The sequence below is a fragment of the Photinus pyralis genome, unplaced genomic scaffold (genome assembly GCF_008802855.1).
Source record: "Photinus pyralis isolate 1611_PpyrPB1 unplaced genomic scaffold, Ppyr1.3 Ppyr1.4_LG9, whole genome shotgun sequence".
Taxonomy (NCBI): Eukaryota; Metazoa; Arthropoda; class Insecta; order Coleoptera; family Lampyridae; genus Photinus; species Photinus pyralis.
Genome location: NW_022170878.1, coordinates 3,043,100 through 3,066,259, shown reverse-complemented (window position 1 = coordinate 3,066,259; position 23,160 = coordinate 3,043,100). Strand labels below are relative to the sequence as shown.

Below are 23,160 nucleotides of genomic sequence, written 5' to 3'. Positions count from 1 at the left end.
CGCAGCGCAGTTGTCAGCTGTAAATTGACGCTAACTTCACGTTTGTTTATCTTTGATTTATGCCATCAGCTGTGTTGTAATTTTGCTTTCAAAATTATTAAATAAGTTCTTTTAACAGGAATTTTTCGGATAAATTTCTGCACAAATCAACTCAGTACGCTAGCATTAACGATGCACTACCATATTTCGTGGCAGTGTCTCGACCTTTCCTAACTTCTAGGACATGGTAATATTAATTGGGCAATTAACATTAAAAAAAACGCTTCGTTTTATAGATCTAATCGTTATTTGGAGCAAACTGTGATGTTCTGGTGGATTTGTGTGTCATGCTTAATCTTAAATATAAAAAAGTAATTGCATTAACCGCTCGTTAGTTATCTCGATTACGATTTTTAAAATATCTTTAATTGTAGCAAAAATATGAAGACTCGTCACTGTCTGTACTCAACGGAGTTGGTTCAACTTCGGCAGTAACAAAGGAACGCGCGAGGAAACTCTCCGATGCTGACGAAAGCCGGCTCAACGCCGCGAGGTTTTACCGCAGATCTCCTCGACGATCTATTAACGTTTGATTGCAGACACTCACTCGTGCCCGCATCGACTCAAGTTAAGACTCAAAGTTTGCCGAACTCCTCGCGATCCTCCTGCGGAAATATCGCCACCTTGATATTCGATCCGCTGCGTGTTCCGCCCGAAGATTTCGCCACTCAGTTGGTCTTGCTCGACGTGCCGGTTTTCTTCGCCATTAAACCGGACGAGTTGACGAGCTGCGCGTGGAACAAGAAGAATAAGTTAACGGTCACTCCGAATGTTGTGGCGTTTACGAGGCGATTTAATCATGTAAGTTGACTTCTGGTCGTAATGTCGCACTAACACGGGGTTTGTAGGTCAGCTTTTGGACGGTGCAGGAGATACTGTCGAGGCCGACGCCTAAGCAACGAGCCGACATGATGGGCCACTTCATTCGAATCGCTAAGAAGTTGTACGAGCTAAATGATTTGCATTCTTTGTTCGCCATTATATCAGCCTTGCAGAGCGCTTCAGTGTACAGGTGTTTATTTTTGGTCTGATATTTACCCCTTGTGTTTATGTGTAAGCTTTTTTTTGCAAGTATCCAATTGGTGAAACTAAGCTATTTTGAAACACCCTGTATTTATAATCAAAACAGAACCGGAGTAGATAGGAGAGAGCAGAAAGATTCTTGCAAGGTTTTCTCTTTCTCTCAATCCACCGGAGTCATTTATTTTCGGAATGTAAGTTTGTCTTTGCTCACCCCTTCAAAGCTTTATACAGGGTGTGTATAGGATTCCAAAACAAACGTTTTTCCCATATGAACCAATGGTCCGAAATGCGTTGTGTGGGATAGTTACGCCTCCAAAACTTAAAATTTGCATTGCAGTCATAAAACAAGAACTTCCACTATTGTTCGTATTTATTGTAATAGTTTCTGAATCGTAAATTACCTCTTGTAAGTGAAGGTCGACAAAACTTGTAATGGTAAAAAGTGTACGCGTCGAGGTACGCGTTTGTTTTTACACGCACTTCAATCCATCCTATGGTAATTTACTGGTGGTTAACTTGACTTCGGTGACAGTTCAATGCGCATTATCTGAAGGTTCCCACTAAAAATCTGTTTTTATCCAATACTCGTGAAGGGCTATCAAGAACTCTGATCACAACTGAAAAATGTTATCAACAAATGGTCCCAAATATTCTTTTGGCACTTTGCATATACAAAAACAATCCAGAACAATTATTGCAAGTATTCTTTTGACAAGTGAAATACGTAAGAAGCCGCAAACAAACGTGGTTTAAGATAAAGCTCCTCCTCCCCACCCCCCACTCCCCAATACGATGAAAGAAATTTATTGCGAAGTGATAAGTGAAATACGTAAAATGTCGCAAACAAACGCGGTTAAAAATTAAGCAACTAATTTGTGATGAAGTGAAATTAATAAAAATCCACCCACAAACGCGGCGCCCTTTCCCCATATGAGGAAATAAATTTTGCGAAGTGATAAGTTCAATACATACAATTCACGATCAAACCGGTTTAAAATTACGCGCCTCCCCTCTCTCATACGATGAAAGGACTCCCCCCCCCCTCTCACGCTTATAGAAAGTTATTAGTGAACGTTACACATATAAACAGCTCAGTGAAATACATAAAAAGCTGTGGACAAACGCGTTTCAAATTGACCCCCCCCCCTCCCTCCATTATAGACATTTATTATGAAGTGAAATACATAAAAATCCCAAACGCGTTTAAAAATTAACCCCCCCTCTCTGATATGATGAAAGAAATTTTGTGAAGTGATAAGCCCCCCCCCCTTCCTCATACGATGAAAGAAATGTATGACGAAGTGACATAAATAAAGTGCCGAACAAACACTTTAAAATTAAGGACCCCCCTTCAAGGACCCCCCTCCCTCCCCCTATGAAAGAAATTTATGGCGAAGTGATAAGTGAAATACATAAAATGTTGCAAACAATCGCTGTTAAAAATCAAGCCCCCTTCCCCCCTGTACGTGTGTGAAACTAATTTGTGATGAAGTGAAATGCATACAAAGCCGCCATCAAAAGTGGTTTAAAATTTAGCGCCCCTTCCCCACACGAGGAAATAAATTTTGCGAATTGATAAGTTCAATACATACAATTCACGTTCAAGTGCGGTTTAAAAATCAAGTAACTCGTCACCCCCAGCCCCTGGCATACGATGAAAGACACTTATTGCGTAGTTATAAATGAAATTCATAAAAAAACGCGAAGAACAAACGCGATATAAGATTAAGGCCCCCCCACTCTGGACGATTATAGAAACGTATTATGAAGCGTAATCAAGAAGCTCCGAACAAACGCGCCTCCCCTCTCTCATACGATGGAAGGAATGTATGCCCCCCCCCCCCCCCCCCCGACGATTATCGAAATGTATTTTAAAATGTACTATATAAACAGCTCTGAACAAACGTTGCTTAAAATTCAGCCCCCCCGCCAATAGGATGAACGAAATTTTGCAAAGTGATAAGTGAAATACATACAAAGCCGTTAACAACGCGGTTTCAAATTAAGCCCCTCTCCCCACCTTCCACGATTATAGACATTTGCTATGAAGTGAGATACATAAAAAGCCCGAACAAACGCGTTTAAAAATTAACCCCTCCACCCCTCTCTCATATGATGAAAGAAATTTTGAAATTTTGTGAAGTGATAAGGGGAAATATATACAAAGCCGCTAATAAATGCGGTTTGAAGTGACAACATAAATAAAAAGCATTAAACGAATTCGGTTTCAAATTACCCCCCCCCCCCCTCCCCCCTAGACGATTACAGTAATTTATTTTGAAGTGTAATAAATAAAAAGTCGCGACAAACACGGTTGAAAATTAAGCGCCCCCCCCTCTACTATGAAACAAATTTCGAGGCAAATTTAAGACGAAGTGACATAAATAGAGTGCCGAACAAACACGGTTTCAAATGAAGCGCCCTCCCCCCTCCCATACGATGAAAGAAATTTTGTGAAGTGATAAAGTGAAATCTATAAAAGCATCTAATAAACGCGGTTTAAAATTAAGCGCTTCCCCTCTCCCATACGATGAAAGAAATGTATGACGAAGTGACAACATAAATAAAAAGCACTAAATGAATTTGGTTTCAAATTACCCCCCTCCGGACGATTACAGACAAGAAATTTATGGCGAAGTGATAAGTGAACCCCCCCCCCCCCGGACGATTACAGAAATTTATTTTGAAGTGTAATAAATAAAAATCCGCGACAAACACGGTTGAAAATTAAGCGCCCCCTCCCTCCCAATTACGATGAAAGAAATTTAAGACATAAATAGCGCCGAACAAACACGGTTTAACTTTAAGCGCCCCCCCCCCCCTACCATGAATGAAATTTATGACGAAGTGGCATAAATAAAGTGCCGAACAAACGTTTTAAAATTAAGGACCCCCCTCCCTCCCACTATGAAAGAAATTTATGGCGAACTGATAAGTGAAATACATAAAATGTCGCAAACAAACGCGATTAAAAATTAAGGCCCCCCCCCCCCCCCCTCATGCTGGACGATTATAGAAACGTATTACGAAGTGTAATAAAGAAGAAGCTCCGAACAAACGCGGTTTAAAATTACACGCCTCCCCTCTCTGATACGTTGATAGGAATTTATGCCCCCCCTCCCCCCTCCGACGCTCATAGAAATTTATTTTAAAGTTAATATATGAACAGCTCTGAACACGCTGCTTAAAATTAAGCCCCCGCCCATACGATGAAAGAAATTCGGTGAAGTGATAAAGTGAAATCTATAAAAGCATCTAATAAACGCGGTTTAAAATTAAGCGCTTCTCCTCCCCCATACGATAAAAGAAATGTATGACGAAGTGACAACATAAATAAAAAGCACTAAATGAATTTGGTTTCAAATTACCCCCCCCCCTCCCCCCTCCGGACGATTACAGACATTTAAGAAATTTATGGCACAGTGATGTGACCCCCCCCCCATGAATTACAATTAGCGAATAAACGCAGTAACCCCCCCCCCCACACATTTTGTATGTCTCGTAAATGTAGAAATAATACTCAAGATAGCAAGATATTAGAAGCAAGTGATCCATCGTTGAAGATGATGCATTCATGTAATACCCACCCTGAACGTTTTTCTGGAAAATAGTGTAGTCGGCGACCGTTCGACTTCAACCGAAAGGCGAAAAAAATGGATGGTCAAACCTATTAGTGACGTATGCCCGTGAAGGTTTTTGGTTTGGTAATCGTGGGCGAGCTTATGTCCTATCCGGGAGAGGTACATTCATACATAGGCGGTACGAAGTTCGCCGGGTCTGCTAGTACTTCATAAAAAAGAACTTAAAGCACTTTATGATTTTTTAATACAATTTTAATTGTCAGAATTGTGTATGCCAAGATAGTAGAGAGACAATTGTACACTAGAAATAATATTCCATGATTATTCCTGTAATGCTCACCCGGAATCTGTTTCTGCAAATTGGTCATTTCATGTTAGCGCTTTATTCCCTATGTAATTAAGCAATGGATATGTAATACGTAATAATAAAAAAAACCTTTACATACATTCACACAGGGTGCTTTTTAAGCGTTCATTGGCTTTCTATACGTTTTACCGATATTATTTTAGGCTTTCCAAAACATGGGGCGGCATATCAAAAAAGGAAAAGCAATCGTTCGATAAGTTGGCCGAAGTGTTTTCCGACACCGACAATTGGTCCAATCTTAGAAAACATATCGAAAGCTTAAAGTTACCGTGCATACCTTATCTCGGACTGTATTTAACGGACCTTGTTTACATCGACATGGCTCATCCGCACACCGGAGGTTTAGAATCTCAACAGCGCACATTGAAAATGAACAACATCCTTCGCGTCATCTCCAATTATCAGACATCCGATTATTCGCACTTAACCGAGCTGCCTCATATCCAAAACTATTTGCACTCGGTTAGGTACATTGAAGAGTTGCAGAAGTTCGTCGAGGATGACCAGTACAAGTACGTCGGCGGGTCAGTAAGATGGCGCCTGTTAAATTGTCTTCTTTAGGTTGTCGCTGAAGTTGGAACCGCCGCCCAGCATCCAAGCGTCGAATTCGAAAGAGGCGATTAGCAATATGGACGTGGCGACGATCGCCTCTTTAAATTTGTCACCGGCCAAGGCGTCCGGCGGATCTTTACGTCTGCACGCTATAACTTCGAGCGGCAAGTACATTCCAGGCCATAGGAAGTGCAACAGTCTCGGCACTAAGTAAGTATTGTGCGGTTTCGTGCAGCTGCCGCCAAAGCTTTGGGGGGTCTTTTATTTTTACTGGTTGTGGAATTTAAAGAAAGTCTAATAAAATAACCGTTTTTTCAATAATAATTGTCCTTCAATGGATCCATGAGGGACACCACATTAGCGATGTTCGGGTACGAATAAAATAATTTAGCGGAGAAAACTTAACCTCAAATACGGAATATGAACTTATGAAGAACAAGTGCAAAAAATTAGATGATATTTATGCCCCACGAAAACTAAATATCGGGATTAATTGGGGTGTCCAATGTTGCTAGCCTACGAGCTTTACTGATTTCACAATTGGTTTGTTTGAATTATGTTCTTGAATATCAATTTTGGCCGAAGGTTTCACACAAAACAAGTACATTCCATGGACGTGACTGACGCCGTACTGATTTGTGTCAATGTAAGATGAAAAATTGCATTGCTGTTACTAGCTAAATTACTTAATTGCGCCACTGTGTGCAATTTGTTACATTCACACTAAAGTAAATTGCTCTAGTGCGCGACTCCGCTTAAGAGGCCCCTCTCCTGACGTGAAGAGACATGTGTTCTCGTTGCTGAGAGACTATTGGCCTCAATAGTAAAATACTCTCGAATTTCTCGCCAATTTATAATGGTATTACTTGTCGCATTCGTGTGGTTGCTTCACTCGGTTGCGTTTCGTCCTTCAAGATATCGTACTTGGGTTTGCGTACTGCCAAATGGGTATTGATATAGAGCTTTGCAATCCATCAAAGTTTTGGTAATTCTGTTTCATTTTCGGGGTATCAAATTACATTTTCAAGTCATCCAGGGTCAATGACCTCTTCTTTGTGGTGTCAGATTATATTGTCAAGGCCATCCAATGTGAATGACCTGTCAAATTAGATTTCCAATATCATCAGAGGTCAATGACTATTTTGTGTAACCAAAAAAAGTTTCAAGGTCATCCAAGGCCAATGACGTCTCAAAAGGAAATCTTGTTATTTTAGTTCATTTTTGGGTGCCAAATTACACTTACAACGCCAATGTTTGTGGTGTTAAATTACATTTTCAAGGTCTCCCACGGTCAATGCAAACATTTTTCTGGTGTCAAATTAGATTTCCAAGGTCAACGGCAACATTGTTATGGTCTCCTTTTACAGTTTTAAGATCATCCAAGGCCAGTGACTCCTTTTTTGGGGTTCAAATTATATTTTCAAGGTCATCTAATGTCAATACCCTCATTTTTGTTAAACTAAACGGCTATAGTCACTAGATGTAGTGGTAAAACTGATCGTGGTGTGTCAAATTTGCATTTCTAAGACGTTTAAAGGTCACTGGCTACTTTTGTGTAGTCAAAGTATATTTTTAAGGTCATCCAGGGTCAATGACCCCATTGCTTGTAGTTTCGAATTACCTTTCGTTTAAATTTGTTATAAGAATGACGGACTGCGTCTACAACTGAAAAAATAAGGCCGACTGCCCTAAAATTAACTTAAAAAGATGTATACGCTCTTCAACCGTCGCGAAACAAGAAGCTGTTATCGCAACGATCTTTTATAAAATACTAAATTTGACCGGATGTGCGTAAATGTATATAATCGATAAAATTAAAATGAAAACTACCTTATTTCATTTTTGTGGGGTGTCAAATTGTATTCACAAGGTCTCGCAAGGTCAATGACAATACTTGCGTGGGCTCAAATTACATTTCAAGGTCATACAAGGTCAATGACCGCATTGCTTGTAGTGTCGAATTACCATTTCAAGGTCATACAAGGTCAATTAACCCAATTTTTGAGGTGATACATTAAATTTCCGTAATCCAAGGCTAACGATAACATGTTTGTGATGTCAACTTACATTTTCAAAGTCATCCAAGGCCAATGACTCCTTTTTTGTGTTGTCATATTTCCAGACCATCCGAGTTCAATGATTGTATGCTACTTCATATTCATCCAAGGCCAACGACCCAATGTGTTGTGGTGTCAAATTACATGTGCACGGCCATTCAAGGTCAATTGTACCATTTTTGTGTCAAATTACATGTTCAAGGTCATCAACGGTCAATACGAAACGTTTTTTCAGACCTATCTACATCTGTCTTATCTTCTTCACGTCTTTTAATGCCCACTTTCTAAGGTTTTTCCACACCTCCCTCGCGATTTCTTCACGTTTCTTTCTTTCGCGTCTCATTCACGACTTCTACAAGCCTTTTTTCCTTTGCACACCCCCTTCATTATCGTTTCAGAGCTCAACCTCTTCACGTCATTTTTACGCCTCTTTACCCAATCTTTAGGGTTTCGTTATGTTCTCTTCGGGCCACTTTTACACTACTCTCGAATGTGCGTCCCTATTTTATTCACTTTCTCTTCAGGTACCTACACCGTTTTCGCCTTTTCTACGACTTCACACGTCTTCTTTGCATCTCTGTTACGTCTCATTTAGGCTTTCTTCGCATTTCCTTCCAATCTTTCGCATGCATCTGTTTCTGCCCTCCTTGCATGTCTATCTTTAACCTCTATTACACTTTCTTCATCCCCTTTTTTACATTTCTTTAATGTTTTCTTTCTCACCTCTCTCTTGTCTCGTTCGCACCTACTTTACTTCGTCTTTGCGTCTCTTGCACATTTTATTCACGAGTTTTTCAAGTTTTATTCACATCTTTTTTTGCGCCTTCGTCCTTCCTGTGCCCTCCCCCTCCACTGCATACTCATTTCAAACTTTCGTCGTGCTCTTTTCACGTTCTTTTTCACATCTACTTTGTGTGTCATCCGATTCGCGCTTCTCTTCCCACTGTCACACTTCCTTCACGTCATTTTTGCACCTTCTGTAAGTTTTCTAAGCGTCTTCTTTAGGTTCTAAACCCACCTTGCGCCTCCTTTACGTCTTCTCATTCTGCGCTTTCTTTAAAACCCCTTTCACCGCTTCCCCTTCATTTCCGTTTCAAACCTCAGTTTCGGTGGCTGTTCAGACGGTAGAAACTTTTAGCATTTATTAAGAAACCCGACCGAACTTTTTCCGAGATCGGGCAACACGCGTTAATTTGTTATAAAAATGACGAATTGCGCCTACAACTAAACAAATAAGGCCGACTGCCCTAAAATTAACGTCAAAAAATGTACACGCCCTTCAACCGTCACGAAACAAGAAGCCGTTATCGTAACGACCTTTTATAAAGTACGTAAATTTGATCAGATGTGCCTAAATGTATATAAAATTGAACAATTTATTTAAAATCGATAAAATTAAAACGAAAACTACGCAATTACAAACAATTCTAAAGGAAAAACAAACACTGAAATACAAATTCGCGCGAACCAATCATGAGCTTATTTCTTACATAATCCTCTCTCGCACTTGATCTCTCTTTCCCCTTCTTCTTCTTTATGCCCGTTTCGAATCTCCATCCATCCATTTTTTTACGAGGGCCCACTTTGGCTAAATCGCGAACCAAGGAAGTACAATATCTAAAAAAAAGTGATACTACTTTGGGGGGGTTAAATTAAAACCGTTGATCATAGAAAACGCAAATGTTAGAATATTAGTATCTTTTAGGTTCATTTTATATGATAGCAAATTACAAAAAATGAACTCGACCTCGCCTTTCAGTACAGGCAGAATTGATCAAATTTTCTAAATTAGTTCAATGACACGACGCATAAATGTGGGTGGGGAGAAATTACGAATTTATTTCCGAATTCTGACGCTGGCCAAATTCTGTTTAGATTTCGTAGCGCAAGTCTTCCTCGCAATTTTAACAAACAGGGTATATCATCTGTAACGGTATCGTGGGGGTAAGTTAAATATGGTGTTGTCTTGCAAGTTGCTATTGTGCTATGCTGCATGAGTACGTCTCAGTCATTTGAAACCGTCCCTTTCCCACTTACGCTTACACTAATTGACGACGTTTAGTTTGTTCGGCAAAACTCACGGCGGCACGTCGATCGACGTGAAGGAATTCGCCAAGGGTCTGCATCTGCTCGATGATTCGGAACTGGAGGACGAGACCATGTGCCTCGGCGGCAACGATCCGCCGTCGCCGTCGACTGAAGTTCCTTTTCGGGCGTCGTTCCAATCGGAGGAAGACTGCACGTTGCTGTCTAGGTACCGGTGGTTTGTCACTCGGTGTGTAACTCGCGCACTTTTTTAGGTCGACTGATGAGGCTTTGCTGACCAATGACAGCTTTAATACAATGCAAGGTTGTGTGCGAAGAAAAGCAATACTGAAAGAAGGCCGCAAACCGGCTGTCGCATCCTGGCAGAGATACTGGCTTCAAATTTGGGCGTCTTCTTTAGCTTACTTCTCTCCTAAGAATTTTAAAGGGTAATTAAATATGTGCCCCCTAATCACAATTATAACATAACCCATTTTACAGTTCTCGCCGTTCGGATTTTAAAAGTGAACCTTGCAAAATGATGTCACTTGTAGGTTGTACCGTAAAACTTAGTGATAATCCGTTGCATTTGGACACATTTCACATTATCGATCACCATCGAGGTATGTTCCTCCGGCATTCATTTGCGTACTTTACGTGCGTGCGATTTTAGGAAATGTCTACAAATTCAAAACGGGAAGCCAAAGTACCGCGGACAAATGGTGCCGTCGCTTACAGCACGCTTCGTCGGGCGAGACCAATCCGTTGCCCGCAAATTTAATGTCATTTGAATAATTCGCGTTGGCGAAGAGCGAATTTTTTCCAGTAATTGATGTGCTTCGAAGAGTATCTAATTTTAAGTCCTAGGCACCAGTGTTCAATGTGATTTTTTTTCCTGTACATGTTCATTTTATTAAGTTTTGTATTAAATTAGTTTAGCGCTTTTATACAATAAATATTTCTAATTACTTTTGCTACCTATCCAGAGGCAGTGCAGTTTTCAAGCTCCGTAGCTCTCGTTATCAACGACCGGATATGACTCAGCTCGACCGTACATTATTTCTCCTTAATTTCGCCATATCTCCCGACTTTCAGTCTCCTCGCCCTTTATACACAAATAACTGGACAAGTTCGTACACGGAAAAACGCGCACGGGCTCCCGTTACAGTACCCCCTTTCAAACTAATTTTCTTAATTAAGGCAGCTAACCTACATAATCGGGAGCTTGTAAATCGCTAGATCGCGACAACGAAAGCAATTCCCTGAAGAGATAAATAGGGGAGGCGGAAGTACCCCCGGAACAACCGCATAAAGACTAAGTAGAGAGGTACATTGAATGAAGAAATACTTCTAAATTATAAAGAAAGTGCAAAGCAAATCAAATAACTGACGTACACGGAAACTATTAACAAAAAAAATCAAAAGAACGCTCACGGTTTCCCGTTACAGTACCCCCTTTGAAATACCTAGATCTTCTTTCCTGGCCCATTCTTCGTCCGTAATCACCATCTTGCATCTTCGACACACCGAGTCTGTTCTTTCCTTGCGCCAGTAAAGCCCCGTATCTCCTCGGTCATCAAAGGGTTTCAAGGGGGGTACTGTAACGGGAACCCGTGAGCGTTTTTTTGTATGTGGCCCGAGGAAAGCGTCAGAGAACCTTGTTGGGAAACGAAGTGGCCTTACATAAGACAGCCGTGAGGGATAAGGTGCAAGATCAGCCAGAATTCGCGAACGTGTGGGAAACTTGCAAACCCGCCTCAAGGGAGGTATAGACCACCTTTAAAAAAGAGAGGCGGTCATAAAGGAAGAGGGGGAGAAGAAGGATGAAAAAGACATATATCTTTGCGGCCGCGATCGAGAGCAAGACAGACGAAAGAGGGCAAAAAATGTCATACACCCCACAATTTTTAAATACATATACAGTATGTTCGAGGCAAGAGGGTTTTTTAAAGATATTTGAAAATTTGCTGTACGACACCATAAAATGTGCATAAAATAATAAAATGGAGAAATTCGTGAATCAATGTTTCAAATCCTGGAGTCCGGTACTATTTAAGGAGGAAACGGGTAAAGTTGCAATCCGTCGCGATTTGTAGCGATACGATAGAAATTCAAAGAGGGCGCGCCGGAAAGAATTTTGTGCGGGTAGATCTACAAGGTGTAGGAGAGCTGAGGGGCGATCTCGGGGAGCTAACTAGAGAGCCAAGAGGAGCGAGCGATCGTTAAATTATTCTTTCGGGAGAATGAACTAACTCCTGGGAATCTCTGGAGACTAACAGATGCGGAACGGAAGTGGAGGAGATGATATAGCCTCACTGGACCTCGTGGTTCTGAATAGAGGAAACTGCCTCACGTTCGAAAGCGGAGACAGAAACTCCATCATTGATGTCACTTGCGCCAACGAGAGCCGCGGGATTGGAAGGTCGAGAAGGAGGAGTTCCTCGGCGACCATAAATACATCGCTTGGAGGCTGGAGGCACGCGGCACACAAAATAAACCCGAGGTCGAAGAGACGAATGAAGGGGCCAGGGGGGGTCCAAAAAGTTGAGGAGATCCTGGGGGGCGCAGTGCTGAAGTCGCAAACGCACCAGGACCTGGAGCACGTGATTTGTCGATGGGCGGGTTAGATGTCCACTGATGCACCCAGGAGAACCGATGGAGATAAGACGCGATACGAGGAGGAGTACCGAGCCCATATGAAGGGTTATAGGACTGCGGTGGAATGCAGCAAAAAGGATTGCTTGATACCGCTGTGCTTGAATCTCGAAAACGTGTGGGGCAAGGCGTACAAAATTATAGCGGGAGAGCCCAGGGCGGCTACAGAGAGTGGTCGGTACCGACGAAGATGCAACATCTATTCCCATGACGACCGAGGATACTACGAACGGGGGGTGAGCAGGAGGACCCATCCCATCCTTTTGCCTGCGTTTCAAGGACTTGGGGAGAATATCGCGCTCAACATTTTTCACTCACTTTACACAGGATGGGCCTTTAATGGTGGAGGAGGATCGATATAATAGGAATTTCTTCTTGGAATCTTATCCAAATCTTGCCCATCCTTTCTCGAATTGTTCTTTTCAAGAAACCTTAATTTTCACATTTGTTCTCAAATCTTGTTATAATATCAAACAATTTCAAGTTCCAAATTCGAGGAGTTGGAAAAGAAATCGTGAGCTAGCTTCGTGATTTTTTTTACGTTAATTGCATATCCATTAGGTTAGTAATTTTGTTCTTTGTTGTTGCCGGCACTTTCTCTTTTTTAGGGGAATTTTTCGAAAGATAGAAATTTCCCCTTATGTGATGGTTTTATCCGTCTGTTCCTCTTCTATCTCGAGAACGAAAAGAGATAGCGACGTCAAACTTTCTCCTATCGGTTTCTACGAGTTCAAGGATCAGTGCTATTGAATATGAGCCGGATCAAAAGTCTTGTTTCCGAATACGAGCTGAGTAGCACAAAATTCCCCTGCAGAAAATCGTATACGATTCTTCGTATCTTGTTTGCTTCGTCCTAGTTTGTAATTTTCCCTTACCTTTGAATTTGTTTTTCCTTTTTAGGATTCCTTACAAAAAATGATAAAATTGCACATATAAAAACATTAAGTGTGTGCTGGAATTGACTTTATAATAATTTTCTCATACGTAAATGAAACTAAAAATATGTTTTATGGTACTTGTTTATGGGGCCATTCAAATTGAAAATCAAGGACGGCTGTGAGAGATGTTTGATAGCTGATGTTTGCTACAATTCGGTTTTTTTTTGTCAAGTGTGATTCCTAGATATTTCACGGACTTTGTAAATTGGGGGTGTTCTTGGAATAGCAGGGGATTCTCCCTGGTATTATACCATCCAGTCCTAGTGATGTGTGATGCTGAGAATGATTTCACCGTCCAGGTCACCCTCTCCGCATTCACCATTCCACATTCACAACCACCAGTCATTCTCCGTGGAAATGAAGGGGGTGGGGCCAAAAACAAATATCAGAAAGAGAGGAAGAAATAGAAGGGTGAGCTGGGACATGAATATATTATAGGAACCAAGGAGTAGACTAATAAATAGAACATGAAAAATGGGAAGAATACGAGAGGAATTGAAAGAGATTAATTTACTGGTTTACATAAGAGGTAATGATTGTTAGATGGAAGACTACGCAATGCTACTGAGTTTCATAACTAGAAACATCCGTTTGATGAGAAAAATCAGGAGAGAAAAGAATGGGGACGATACTACTCTTTTAAACAAAAGCTGAATCACATTCGTGGTACAAAAAAGCATTCTTCCTCCTTAAATAAACTGAAAAAGAAACGAGAGTAAAGGAATTTGGAACGAACCTACGGTACCAACTTATAACACCAATAACTCGACGGGCGTCTGAGACATTAAAAGGCGGGAGGGGTATATTAGAAGACCATCCCTTAAATATTTCAGTTCAGGTGTACAGATATGCAATTTTATGTTTACGCGAGGTCAGAAAGATTTGTTCCAAATGCTTCTCGAAGATAGACGTAGCTCTCACAATATCATCAGCGCCTAAACGCGATCGACCAACCTTTGGAAGGCGACGGCAGAATTGTGTAAGCCAAATGGCATTCTGGTGAATTGAAATAATCCACGACCTTGACCAGTAAAAGCATTTAAGGGTTAGGTAGACAATTGAATTTGCCAATAAGCAAACTGTATGTCTAAACTAGGTGAATGGCGAGCGTCACGTTAACAATCTAGAATTGGAGTAATGCATGGAAAAGGATAGGCGTCTTTTTCCGTCGCAGCGTCTAGTTTCAGAAAATCAAACTCCTCCCAATTCGAAATCGGCCCGGGTGAGTTGCTGACGTTGGAACAAACATTGACCACAGATTGCTTTGAAGATTCGAGCTCTCCTACGTTTTGCTTTGTTTCATTTCTTTGTTTCAGTGAAGTCACCTATGACGCGATCCATATCCAATAGTATTTTACCATTTCCTATTTTCTTGTATTTCGCTTTCAGTGGTTAGTTACTATGTAGCTCGATACGTAGGTATTCTCCTAAGCTTGAGAGGTTACACCCTGTTTGTTCCAACTGACGACGATACACACATTTTTGAGAGTTGGCAACCATGCAATTTCTAAGAGGGGAAAAGCTGCCTGCGCCATCTAGAAAGCAGGAACGTGGGTTACGTTTGGCATCTTGTCTTGAATGGCGGTCGCGAAGGCGTCGGTACATAAATGTTTGTTGTTATCTTGTGTTATTTAATGCAGGTAGTATCTTTGCATTTCTTGTCCCTGAGGTAACATTCATATAAGTTTTGATCATTTATTTTAATATGTGGAAATTACCGATTCGTTTGATGTATGTACTTACTTGTGGTTTGTTACTAACAATTTTCTCCGTAAACGAAGCAGTCAGGGGGTGGTAAAAACTGTAGTCAAAATTGAGCTACGACACCTAATTCCGTGATTGTCTTCGACATTCAACTGTAGGCTCGAAACCCCGAACGAGGGGCGACGCTACCTATCTTGCGGGGGCGAGATAGTGCTAATCAAAACAGTTTAGGATCTATGTGCGATAAATGAGTTACGATTCGTAATTTCCACATATTTCGTCTTGAGTTAAATTTGCCTACAAGGCCATGTAATTTTCCATCTTGTTTTTAACAAAAGGCCTTTATTATTGCACCAAAGATGAGTCACATCCTGTGTATTTCACCCTTTCTTAGAATCTTGGTACCTGCTTACCTGACCCATAATAATTCCCAAAACTTGTTTTTAACCTATATGTTACCTCTTGAAGTTTACCTGCTACTTTTTGTGATGTTATAATTTTATGTTACGCATTCACATCATTACAAACAATTAATTTTAGAACACAATTTGATATTAATTTGACGGCTGGTTTTTTTATTGGTAAGTTCTTTCTTTCCTAGCCTATTTCTATTTTTTTTCGGTGAACTACCATTTTCAAAGTTTATTTTTGCAATGTAATTTATTTCGACTTAAATTTCCGAGCTTTCACTATCATAATAATTGCGATCATTATTAAACAAACTTTTCACAACTTAAGTGTTTTATTTTACGTTCCTTCCCTACTGTGCTTTAGGTCAAAGCGTTGTTTACAACTTACAACGTAAGAGGGCCCTGCCTTAGATGTTTTATCACGTGCCACATTTCAAATTTAACCGGGATCTTGTTTAATTTTGGAGCGAATCTTCATTCGGGTGGCCATTTTTAAACGTTGCCGGGTTGACTTTATTTCCGTGTTCTTGTAGTGTGAAGTTAGCGTAGAACCTGATGGTTAAGTACACTACTAGCTTGTTAGGATTATTTATAACCTGCAACGAAGGTAGCCTAACCCGTGTAAACGGTAAATGATTTGATTGAATTTCCTATCTCACACACCTTCACTGGGACCTTGATCTCACTAAATTCGCACTAATTATGAGAATAACGCGGAACTGTGTAAAGAGTCTTAAATTTAATTTATTAAAATTTCAATTTGCATAATACATGATGATTTTCATGTTTGATATTATGCTAATTTGGAATATGACGCCCATTGTGCCTACTTATTTGCGTTAATTCAAATCAGGTACTAAGAGAAGCTTGTGAAATAGCGGAGATGATCTTCAAAATTCTGCTGATAGTGGCTTGCAGCTTGTCAACGATACTCGCCTTTAACTCCAAGGTAAGCGTTCGTCACTAGACCGAAATTGATTTTATTACTTCAGAAAAGCACCGAGGATATATTTTCTGAATGGAGGACGCGTGTCAAAGAGCACCAGGTGTGTTTTCAATCGTCGGGTGTGCTCCAAGAGGAAGTCGAAAACTACTTCGTACACTATGAGATGAGTTCTAGGCGAAACTTCAAATGCTATCTCGAGTGCATCTTCAAAGATTTAGAATTTATAAATAAGGACGGCACAATTAATCAAGTTAACTTTGTTGAAGGTGCCGAAAAGGTATCGAACGAGATGTTCGAAACGTGTAATGCGAAAGTCGCTAAAGAAACCGACGGGTGCGAGATGATATATCAGTTCGTGTATTGCATTGTGCATTATGCCCACATATATCTTCAGTAAGGGAGTTGAACTGATAGTAGTAACCTCTTGTAATTTAGTTGGTTTTGGCCCGAGGCAAGAAAATGTGGAAAATTCGACAGATCTCCGATTTTGCAGATTTCTACATTCTTGTACTGACGATCGAGGCCGAGCTCACGTGTTTGTAATTTGTTATCACATAAAATGAATAAACAATTTTCTAATAAAGGCGTTTGTGTTGCTTTCAGATGTGAAATTATTGAGTGGCTCCTAAAAAACACGAGCATTATTTTAAAATAATTTCTGCAGTAAAATAGAATTCAGGACACCTTCATTACTGGCTTGGTTTGCGGTTGCAACGGACCCTACGCTGCAAATAACTGTATCATAAAGAATCGTTAAAATGCCTCCGATTAGCACTTACGGTTTTACCTCTTTTACTCTCTTTAGTTCTTCCGTCCTTTATCTGAAAGTTTGCTACAAATGGGTTTTTTGGTTTTGTTTTGTACTGCCCAGCAAAATAATAATAACAAAATGGTGAAACACTGTATATTGATCAGATCAGGAAATATTAAGAGCTTTTTAAGAATGCATCTCCATTTTTACATTAATTTTCATGTACCTGTCACAAATGGGGACACTTAGAGTTTACTTTGAAATGGCCATATCTTTTCGTACTTCTAAATGCGATTTGTTTACAGGAGTACCTTACATCCAAACAACCCTCGAACTTGGTTATGGAATATCTCTGATTCAGAAACAGATAATTTAATTAGACTGGCACCAAATTCAGGGTTTCTTTTGATAATACCGCCCCTTAAAAGTACGCAATATTACACTTTTCGACCCCTTTCAAATCCTTCATTTAAAATTTTACTAGTCAGAGTACAACAAATCACTATCTATCTTTTCTACAACGGATCTAAGAGTTACCGAGTATATTTGACGAAAAAATGCATAAATACGACTAACCTTTTTATTTACAATTTTTTCTCGACCTGGATGACCTGGGATGATCACGGCTGACCTTTTTGACTCGTCAATATTAGGTAGATACTTCGGGTACCGTAACTACCCGAAGCCAGACTGATTGATGTCGGTCTGGCATCGTCGAGTATATCTGATCACATAACGAACTGGCAAGTCACTCCAGAAGCGACTATGTCAGATCGTAGGATAATTTCATTTGAAATTGACTGCAAAGGAGCCGTCCAAAGGGGTTATCGCAACCACAAGGTAACGGATATTCCCCTTGACAAACATCCGCTTGGAGAAAAACTTAGAGAGCACCCTCCATTGTGGAGTCATTTTAACAGGCATGTCCTCTGAGGACTGCCAAGACGCCCTAAAACCGTCCCTGGTGGTGCAGGGCGTTCGAAAGCAGAAAACTCAGTTGGGCAAAGCTATAGCCAATTAGGTCTATAAGGTAAACCTAAGGCTATAGAAGAAGGATATTAAGATTATGTAGGCAGCTATCAGCAATACAGGTTTACTTCTGATGATAGTTCTATTGTCAGTATAATTTTGCACGCAATTTTTTTCCACTTGAGTAAATAAAAATGATTTTCAACAGTCTAAAAATGAACCACAAGGTCGCCTTGAATGTACTTAAAACTGTTTTTCTAAAAACAGGACAAGTGGGAGGAAAATACAGTTAGAGGAATGGAAACAACATTTTATCAAGTGACTACGAGGAAAGCGGGAAAATAGGAGGATATGGACAAGGAGGTTGAAGGAGATGGCATAACAAGAGAGGAGATCGAATATTTGCGGAAATACAGCAACAGAGGGCGAAGATGGACGAGCGCTGGAGGAAGATCTAATAAGGGCGTGGTTACCAAAATATTTGTGGAAAGGAAAAATGAATATTAAAACAATAGCGATATTCAGGGAGAAGAGAACTGGAGACAAGAAGAAGAAAGACAATAGAATATTCAGGGGGAAAGACGAGGACATAGAACACATGTTATAGAACTGTAAGGAGGTGGAAGTGAGTGAGGTGCTGGATGACGGAGGTAGGAGGTGAGAAGTGTATGACAGGGATTTTAAAGAAAAGAACAGAAATAAGCATTTTAGTTTAATTTTGGTGTAAATTAAATTGTAACAAGTTTTACTAAAGTGGCGTCTAATAAAAATAGATTGATGACTACATACCAGAGAAACAGGTCCGTGAAGTTGGAGTATCGACATCGACATATGCAATTTTAGGACGTACTACAATTTTGTGCTAATTTTGTGCTATTTATTGCCGTATACCCCAAATTTTGTGCTCTTATGGTTTTTGAGTTATTCAAATTTTTAGGATGGGACTCTAACTTCACGACTATACTCGATGTTGTTAAATGTGAAATTTTAATATGCCTAAATTTTGTGCTCATTTTGTGCTATTTATTGCCGTATAGTAGAAATTTTGTGCTCAGATGGTTTGTTAGTTACCAAATTTTTAGGATATGGGACTCCAACTTCACGACTTTACTCAATGGTGTTCATTTAAAAGCTTTATTATTTCTAAATTTTGTGCTCATTTTGTGCTATTTTTTGCCGTTTAGTAGAAATTATGTGCTCGTATAGTTTTTGAAATGTTGAAAGTTTTGTATGGCACTCAAACTATTTCATGTAACAAAATATTAAAGTCAAAAATTCAAATACTTACTTTATATTGTGTATTAGTGAACTATTAGTACATTATGCTTACATTATTGAATAGAATATTTGTTATATTCATCCGAAATGTGGACACAGTTATAAGTACTTATAATAATTAAGAGTATAACATAGATTTAAAACGTGTTGAAATTTGTTCACCTTTTGGTATGATGTTGAAATATTTTAACCTTTGGGCATGAGTGCAAGAAAAACTAGAATATAATAAAATTTTCTATAGGTAATGAAAGTAATGCTGAAATCTTAAAATGTAAGTATCAGATAAGATTTGCTTTTTATTATGTCCGTTTATAAGCACTCGTAGAATACAAGTTACCAGCACTCCCTGGAGCAATCGGGCATTTTGTTGCCATTTGTAGGAGATCAGATGGGTTATGGGAAGTATACGATGACTTGTTACTTATTAAAATGTACCAAATAAGGTAAAGCGTATTTCTACTAATGCATCTGTTAAGACATTTTTACTAATTTATTCATTGTAAGTTTAAATTCGTTGTGTATTAAATAAATGACAGTTTGTTTATTTCTTATTATTTTCTATAAAGCATCGATTCATTTATATTTTAGTTAAAACATAATGTACCTCTCATTTTATAATGCTATAAAACATACGATTTAAAAATTTGCACCACGGTAGAGCACATTCATTCCTTTACAGTATCTTGTCCAATCATGTTCAGTATTGAGTATACCTAGTCCCATCATAACAAGTTAAAAAGTAATCGTAAACGATTTACATAAAGCGCATTTCCACTTGCATTCATGTCCCATTTATAAGATGCAACTTCTGTTAAAATCGTAAAAATCCGGCCACAAATATGAAAGATAGCGTTGCACATGGGCAATCCATTTTTGACGTGTTACTTCAATTTCAGTTTATGAGAAGAATTTCATTTCAATGCTTTTCTAAATAAGAAAGTTGGAACTGTGCATGCGCAAACCTAAATTTTAAAACTAATGTTAGATTTTCCTTTGTTTCAAGCGCCTAAGTATCAAATTTCACTTAAATAGTTCCATAGATAAAAAAGTTGGCACTGCACATGCGCAAAAGAAAATGTTGAGACTGGCGCTCGATGATCCTTTATTCCAAGTGCCTATGTGTCACATTTCATTTAAATTCTTCCATAAATAAAAAAAGTTGGCACTGCGCATGCGCAAAACCAAATTTTGAAACTGGCGTTTCCCTTTATCCCAAGTGCCTATGTATCAAATTTCGTTTAAATTCTTCCATAAATAAAAAAGTTGGCACTGCGCATGCGCAAAACCAAATTTTGAAATTGGCGTTTGATTTTCCTTTATCCCAAGTGCCTATGTATCAAATTTCGTTTAAATTCTTCCATAAATAAAAAAGTTGGCACTGCGCATGCGCAAAACCAAATTTTGAAATTGGCGTTTGATTTTCCTTTATTCCAAGTGCCTATGTATCAAATTTCATTCAAATACTTTTATAAGTAAAAAAGTTTGCAATTCGGTTTATAAATGGTCGAGATGCGAAAAGGGCACTGTGAATTTTGAATCGATTCGACTCAACTTTTGGCATTGCGTATTATATGGCTAAAGCTATGCCCATATTGAATTTCATGCAATTCAGTTCATAACTAACGGAGATGTAAAAGCGATCGGACATTTCTAAACAAAGTTATCGTTCACACGGACAGATAGAGGGACAGACAGACAAAGGAACAGACGGACAGACCAACAGGCAGACGACAGATAGCAATGCAAAATTATAAACGATCTCTAGGATCGTAATAAACGGCAAAAGTGTAAAATTATGGAACATGTAAAAAACGGTTTTTTGTTTTTTTTACAATAACTTTTTTTGTAAGCGGTACAGAAAAAATTCCTTCCTTGGTACAAGACTCGACACCATAACGAACCAAATAGCGAAAAAAGTAGAACAATAGCTCTTAAGATAAAGAACTAGTAGCGTCGCAAAACGAACGGACGGACGGACGGACGGAAAAAGTGGCCACAATAGCGCATTTTTTTTTTATTTTTGTGGAAATGCGCTAAAAATGTGATAAAATCATACGATGACAACATTCCTGCTATATGGCAAAAAAAGCACAAGATGCAGATAAAAAATAATTTTGAATTTAACGTTATCAAGTATTCCCGTTTTACAAAATTAAAAAATTTAAAAACTGAAATTGCCGTTTTGAATGCTTCAAAAGTTTCATCGTTTCATTAGCTAAATTTAACAATCTTTCATAATTGCCTCCTCGTACATAAAAGTCCTGTGTTACTTATTAAAATCGTATCAATGCTTAACATTCCACTCCAACTCTATATGATAAGCTTAAATACTAACAAGTTAAAAAGTAATCGTAAACGATTTACATAAAGCGCATTTCCACTTGCATTCATTTCCCATTTGTAAGATGCAACTTCTGTTAAAATCGTAAAAATCCGGCCACAAATATGAAAGATAGCGTTGCACATGGGCAATCCATTGTTGACGTGCTACTTCAATTTCAGTTTATGAGAAGAATTTCATTTCAATGCTTTTCTAAATAAGAAAGTTGGAACTGCGCATGCGCAAACCTAAATTTTAAAACTAATTTACTATAACTAACTAATAAACTAAGATTTTCCTTTGTTCCAAGCGCCTAAGTATCAAATTTCACTTAAATAGTTCCATAGATAAAAAAGTTGGCACGGCGCATGCGCAAAATAAAATTTTGAAACTGGCGCTAGATTTTCCTTTATTCCAAGTGCCTATGTATCACATTTCATTTAAATTCTTCCATAAATAAAAAAGTTGGCACTGCGCATGCGCAAAACCAAATTTTGAAATTGGCGTTTGATTTTCCTTTATCCCAAGTGCCTATGTATCAAATTTCGTTTAAATTCTTCCATAAATAAAAAAGTTGGCACTGCGCATGCGCAAAACCAAATTTTGAAATTGGCGTTTGATTTTCCTTTATCCCAAGTGCCTATGTATCAAATTTCGTTTAAATTCTTCCATAAATAAAAAAGTTGGCACTGCGCATGCGCAAAACCAAATTTTGAAATTGGCGTTTGATTTTCCTTTATCCCAAGTGCCTATGTATCAAATTTCGTTTAAATTCTTCCATAAATAAAAAAGTTGGCACTGCGCATGCGCAAAACCAAATTTTGAAATTGGCGTTTGATTTTCCTTTATTCCAAGTGCCTATGTATCAAATTACGTTTAAATTCTTCCATAAATAAAAAAGTTGGCACTGCGCATGCGCAAAACCAAATTTTGAAATTGCCGTTTGATTTTCCTTTATCCCAAGTGCCTATGTATCAAATTTCGTTTAAATTCTTCCATAAATAAAAAAGTTGGCACTGCGCATGCGCAAAACCAAATTTTAAAATTGGCGTTTGATTTTCCTTTATCCCAAGTGCCTATGTATCAAATTTCGTTTAAATTCTTCCATAAATAAAAAAGGTGGCACTGCGCATGCGCAAAACCAAATTTTGAAATTGGCGTTTGATTTTCCTTTATTCGAAGTGCTTATGTATCAAATTTCGTTTAAATTCTTCCATAAATAAAAAAAGTTGGCACTGCGCATGCGCAAAACCAAATTTTGAAATTGGCGTTTGATTTTCCTTTATCCCAAGTGCCTATGTATCAAATTTCGTTTAAATTCTTCCATAAATAAAAAAAAGTTGGCACTGCGCATGCGCAAAACCAAATTTTGAAATTGGCGTTTGATTTTCCTTTATCCCAAGTGCCTATGTATCAAATTTCGTTTAAATTCTTCCATAAATAAAAGTTGGCACTGCGCATGCGCAAAACCAAATTTTGAAATTGGCGTTTGATTTTCCTTTATTCCAAGTGCCTATGTATCAAATTACGTTTAAATTCTTCCAT

General features: G+C 38.9%; 2 protein-coding genes across 4 annotated transcripts; both read left to right on the top strand.

Moving 5' to 3' along the window:
- Window positions 1-29: 29 nt before the first annotated feature.
- On the top strand, window positions 30-10,613 carry LOC116180375 (ras-specific guanine nucleotide-releasing factor RalGPS2-like). 3 transcript variants are annotated; one of them, XM_031500339.1, is made up of 12 exons: window positions 30-226; window positions 276-350; window positions 414-532; window positions 579-840; window positions 888-1,051; window positions 5,154-5,522; window positions 5,572-5,772; window positions 9,495-9,563; window positions 9,682-9,873; window positions 9,920-10,093; window positions 10,146-10,267; window positions 10,318-10,613. In XM_031500339.1, the coding sequence occupies exons 2-12, from the start codon at window positions 327-329 to the stop codon at window positions 10,437-10,439; spliced, it is 1,818 nt and encodes a 605-aa protein (XP_031356199.1). In that variant the 5' UTR covers window positions 30-226; window positions 276-326; the 3' UTR covers window positions 10,440-10,613. The 3 variants fall into 3 exon arrangements, with proteins under 3 accessions (XP_031356199.1, XP_031356200.1, XP_031356201.1); XM_031500340.1 differs by lacking the exon at window positions 276-350; XM_031500341.1 differs by lacking the exon at window positions 9,495-9,563.
- A 5,238-nt stretch (window positions 10,614-15,851) lies between these two features.
- LOC116180377 lies at window positions 15,852-16,936 on the top strand. Its single transcript, XM_031500344.1, has 2 exons — window positions 15,852-16,300; window positions 16,344-16,936. Exons 1-2 carry the CDS (start codon window positions 16,235-16,237, stop codon window positions 16,692-16,694), a joined length of 417 nt encoding a protein of 138 aa, XP_031356204.1. The 5' UTR covers window positions 15,852-16,234; the 3' UTR covers window positions 16,695-16,936.
- Window positions 16,937-23,160: the final 6,224 nt, after the last annotated feature.